The sequence below is a fragment of the Gekko japonicus genome, unplaced genomic scaffold, assembly GCF_001447785.1.
Source record: "Gekko japonicus isolate JY-2015 unplaced genomic scaffold, Gekko_japonicus_V1.1 scaffold2655, whole genome shotgun sequence".
In the NCBI taxonomy this organism is placed as follows: Eukaryota; Metazoa; Chordata; class Lepidosauria; order Squamata; family Gekkonidae; genus Gekko; species Gekko japonicus.
This window is the reverse complement of record NW_015160302.1, coordinates 39,202-44,528: the sequence shown is the minus strand read 5'-3', so window position 1 is coordinate 44,528 and position 5,327 is coordinate 39,202. Positions and strand designations below refer to the sequence as shown.

General features: G+C 52.5%; 1 protein-coding gene across 1 annotated transcript in view; it reads right to left on the bottom strand.

Moving 5' to 3' along the window:
• Positions 1-3,692, bottom strand: part of NINJ2 (ninjurin 2) — a gene marked incomplete at its 5' end in the record, with an annotated part of 10,920 nt that extends 7,228 nt beyond the window's left edge. Inside the window, 2 exons of the mRNA XM_015416252.1 lie at positions 623-862; positions 3,563-3,692. Of these exons, the coding sequence (XP_015271738.1) occupies positions 623-862; positions 3,563-3,692 (370 nt within the window). The remainder of the gene's footprint in view (positions 1-622; positions 863-3,562) is intronic.
• Between the last annotated feature and the right edge of the window lie 1,635 nt (positions 3,693-5,327).

Below are 5,327 nucleotides of genomic sequence, written 5' to 3'. Positions count from 1 at the left end.
CCCCCAATTTCTAAAAACACCCGGTAGGCACCAGGAAACGTGTCATTGGGCACCACATTGAGCAGAAGAAGAAGAGATTGGATTTATACCCCACCCTTCACTACCCAAAGGTGTCTCAGAGCGGCTTACAAACTCCTTTCCCTTCCCCTCCCCACAACAGACACCCTGTGAGGTAAAAGAAGAAGAGGAGACTGGATTTATACCCCACCCTTCACTACCCAAAGGTGTCTCAGAGTGGCTTACAAATTCCTTTCCCTTCCCCTCCCCACAACAGACACCCTGTGAGGTAGGTGGGGCTGAGAGAGCTCTGACAGAAACTGCTCTTTTTCAAGAACAGCTGTGCCAGAACTATGGCTTGCCCAAGGTCATCCAGCAGGTGCAAGTGGAGGAATGGGGAATCAAACCCGGTTCTCCCAGATTAGAGTCTGCACACTTAACCACTACACCAATTGAGGACCCCTGTCTTAGTGAAAAAAAATGATCCCCAGTATTGTGAAACAAATGAAGTCCCACCTCTGGGACTTCATTTAAAACAAAACTACAGAGAGGGAGAAACCACAAGGCACTGATCCTTTTTCTTCATATCTAAGGCTCCTGGTAGAACATCAAGGTCCTCAGAAACCGCCTTACCCATCACAATGAGGAGGATCCCAATCACCACTTGGAGGAAGAGGGAAATGCTGATGAGGGTGGTCAGGGTGGCATAGTAGTGGAAGGAAGGCCCCTGCTCCAGCACTGCCTTCAGCTGCGTGGCATTGGCCATGAACAGTGCCACGTCTAGCATGCTCTCGGCCACGCTTTTCTTGGTAGCGTAATGGTTGATGTTGATCACGTTTTCGCTCCTAGAGCCAGGATTAGAGTCCTAAGGGAGGAGGAAGAAGGTCACAAACAGATCAGAAATGGACCTGCCAGCAAATTTGACACAGGTGCACGGCATGTAAAGCTAGGATGCCTCTGGGTATCAAATGACGTGCAAAGACATTCTGAACACATTCATCTCTAGGTCAGGGGTTCCAAAGAACTGACCGAGGGGGGTGGATACAAAACACGAACAAGGATCATAAAATGAAAAGCATAACACTTCACAAGCAGCACAGTTTCTGAGATGCAGCGCCCGCACATAGTTGCCTTGCACTGTCGCATTATATTTCAGCCTGCATTTTTGTTGGGGATGGGGGTCAAGAGGTTATACAATAATGAGTTGAGGGAGTTGGCACAACCTAGGCAACAACATCTGTGGAGGTTTATTTATTTATTTAGATATTTATACCCCAGTTTTCTCGACAGTGGGAACCCAAAGCAGCTTGCAACCTCATTTTCCTGTCCTCCATTTTATCCTCAAAACAACACCATGAGGTAGAATCACAGAATCACAGAGTTGGAAGGGGCCACAGAGACCATCTAGTCCAACCCCCTGCTCAATGCAGGATCAGCCTAGAGCAGCCCTGACAAGGGTTTGTCCAGCCGCTGCTTAAAGACTGCCAGTGAGGGGGAGCTCACCACCACCTCCCGAGGCAGCTGATCCCACTGTGGTACAACTCTGACTGTAAACAACTTTTTCCTAATATCCAGCTGGTACCTTCCCACCCTTAATTGAAACCCATTAATTTAAACCCATTATCTGCTGCCAACAGGAACAGCTCCCTGCCCTCCTCTAAGTGGCAGCCTTTCAAAGGAGTAATCGTGTCCCCCCTCAACCTCCTCTTCTCCAGACTAAACATTCCCAAGTCCCTCAGCCTTTCCTCACAGGGCTTGGTCTCCAGGCCCCTGATCACCCTCGTCACTCTCCTCTGCACTTGCTCCATTCTGTCCACATCCTTTTGGAATTGAGGCCTCCAGAACTGCACACAATACTCAAGGTGCGGCCTGACCAATGTAGTGTACAGCAGAACTATGACATCTTGTGATTTGGATGTTATGCCTCTGTTGATACACCCCCAAGATCACATTCACCTTTTTTGTCACTGCATCACGCTGGCTGCTCATATTTAACTTATGGTCCACATGTACCCCAAGATCTTGTTCACGCACACTGCTACTCAGAAGTGTATCCCCCTCTGGTATGTGCGTTCCTCATTTTGTTACCCATGTAGGTTAATCTGAGAGAGAGAGAGAGTGATTCGCTCAAGGTCACCCAGCAAACATCCATGGCAGAGTGAAGATTTGAACCTGATCCTCCCATATCCTAGTCCGACACTCTAACCACTGCACCACACTGAGATAGATCCAAATGGTAGCCATGTTAGTCTGCCTGTAGCAGTAGAAAAGAGTAAGAGTCCAGGAACACCATAAAGACTAACAAAATTTGTGGCAGGGTATGAGCTCTCTCATGTGTCACAGTGATGCCCAAAAGCTCACACTCTGCCACAAATTTTGTTAGTCTTTGTGGTGTTCCTGGACTCTTACTCTTTTCTACTACCATGCTGAGAGTGCTTGAAGGACCAGAATTTAATTTTTTAAACCTTATGGGGACCCAAAGTGGCTTACATTGTTCTCCTCCCCTCCTTTTTATCCTCAAAACAACCCTGTGAGGTAGGTTAGGCTGAGAGAGTGTGACTGACCCAAAATCACCCAGCAAGTTTCCATGGCAGAGTAGGGATTCGAACCTGGGTCTCCCAGATCCTAGTCCAACACTCTAATCAATGCACTACACTGGCTCTCCACAGTTACCTCTACCAACATCTTTTTTTCTCTCTTCCCACCTTGTTTTTCAACATGGAGCATAAGGAAGAGCTCTTTGAAACTCAGCCTTCAGCTGATTGCTTTGAGGTGTTTCAGATGACATTTATGTTCCCTTTGGATGTCTTCTCAGTGTGGCCTGATGGGGGAGCACCAAACAGTCTCTTCCAGCAAAATTCAAGCCAGGAACTCTCTGCCAGAATTGGTAATGAGAAATCAACTACTAGAAAGAAACATTTGGGGTACAATCCAGAGGAATTTGGGGACTTTGCAACACTTTCACAACGGGCTTTACTGCTAGTTATTAAATAAATGGAGATCACAAGACCAAATGGTCATACAGAATAGCCTCTTATCCTTCGTATAGTTTTCGTTCTAATAGTTCATATGCAAAACAAATGAAGTGCATTGACACTTGTTTTGACAAAACACTTCACCCACAGTAGAGTTGTTATTTTTAAAAAATACTTGCTGTTATACCGTTTTGTCCTGAACATGTTTTTAAAATGGAAGTCCCTAAAGTCAGCCTTGACTTGGATGGCCCAGGCTGGTCCAGTCGCCTCCAGGGCTGGCTCACCCTCTAGGCGAACTAGGCGTCCCCCTAGACCACGGGTCAGCCCTTAGGGCGCGGGAGAAGAGGCAGGGGCGGCCGCAGGAGCCACGGCGCCCCCTCGGGCCAGCCAGCCACCACCGGCGTTGCACTGCCAGGAAGGGCCAAGGTCCACCACCCTCCGAGGCCTCCGCTCTGCCTCCCGTGCCTGCCTGTCTTCCTGCCTCCCTTCCCTCCCACGCCGCAGTCGGCGCCCCAGGGGGGCCTCGGAGCCGACCTCTCGCCTGGACTCGGAGAGGTCGCCCAACCAACAGCAGCCTTTCCCCAGATTGCGCCATCCGGGTGATCCTGGGTGTCAGTGGTGGTAAGAACGGGGCTGGGCGGCGGGAACGGCGGCAGCGGGGTGCGCAGGATGGGCAGCTGCCTCTTGCCGCTGCTGCTCGCCCCAATGGTGGTGCTGCTGCTGGGTAGGACGACAGGACCGGGATGGGGCTGGCCGCCGGTGTCCCCTCCGCCACTCTCCCTCCCTCCGCACCTCCCTCCGTGCCGTGTCTCAGACCCCCAAGCAACATGGCCACGAGGCCTCCCGGCCCTTGCCACCCACCTCCCTCGAGGGGAGAGCGAGTCCCCCGGCCTGGTGGAGGCACGGGAGGGGGGTGAGGGAAGGAGGGGGCCAGCAGCCGAGAGGCAGGGCCGGGGGGGATGGGGCTGCGCAGAGGGGCGTCGTGGTCCCTGTGGCCTGGATTGGGGTCACTTGGGGGGCTGCTGCCCCCTGAAAGCCCTCTCGCCTCCCCGCCTGCCGGCTGTACTGTAGCCTTTCCCCCTTTTGGGAGGGGGGTGGCGTTGGGGATGCCCCATCCCTTGCACTTGCCAGGCCCGGCCGCGTGGCTTTCCAGCCAGGCACGCTCCTTTTCAAGGCACGGGGGCCAGCCGCCCGCCCACCGTGGAGCCTCCCCGTGTAGCGGCATTGCACCAGGCCTGGAGGCGGAGGGCCATGTGCGCACTCCCCGCTCGGCTTGCCAGGGGGACTCGATGGGAGCGGCGCGGCGACTGCGGACAGCCCCAGCAGCAGCAGTGCTCCAGCTGCGCAACATGCCCGCCCTCCTCCTTAGAGGAGGAGGCATAAGAACATAAGAACATAAGAGATGCCAATGTAAGCCGAGTTCCGCCCCGAGGCAACGCACGCCAGCTGGGAGGTCTCTAGGCCCCACTGGGAGGTTGCATCTGCGCTCGCCTAGAGCGCAGGAACACCTCGGGCCGGCCCAACTCGCCTCAGAAGCTAAGCAGGGCCAGCCCTGGTTACTACTTGGATGGGAGACCACCAAGGAAGTCCAGGGTTGCTATGCAGAGGCAGGCAACGGGAAACCACCTCTGAAGTCCCTTGCTTTGAAAACCCTACGGGGTCAATTCATCATACATCAGCTGCGACTTAATGGCACTTTCTAATACCCCCACTAAAGGCACAATTGATTAATGTTTATTTGGATGGTCCCTTTAAAAAAAATACAAAGAGCTCTGCTGGATCAGAGCAGTGGTCCATCTAGTCCAATGAAGTGTGGTGGGTTAGACGCATGTAGAAACCACTAATACAGATTTAGTGATCAGCATGGTTTACTGGTACACAACAAAGACAAAGACTACTGGCCGGCTGGCCAACTATATACATACCTGGGGACACTCCCCTAGGTCCCGTTCGTGGGTTTAAATCTCCTGCCACGGTCCTATTGGTTCCCCAGTGGAGAGACTAGGAGCCTAGTCACCATTGTATCTACAGAGTCAAGCTCGGGGGTATTCGCTGGCCCCTGGTGGCGGTCAAAAGACATAACATCCAGCATCCTGTGTCATACCATGTCCAACCAGTTCCCGTGTTGCTCCTCCAACAGGGTATAGCGATCGAGGCCTCCCCTTGATGTTGCCTCCTGGCACTGGGATTCAGAGATTTACTACTGAACATGGAGGTTCCCTTTAGTCACCATGGGTAGTAGCCTGGGATAGACCTATCCTCCGTGATTTGGTTTGATTTTCCTAAACCTCTGTCCCAGTGTGTGGTCTGAGCTGCTGAACTGTGAATGATCCATCAAAACGATGAATGAATGGC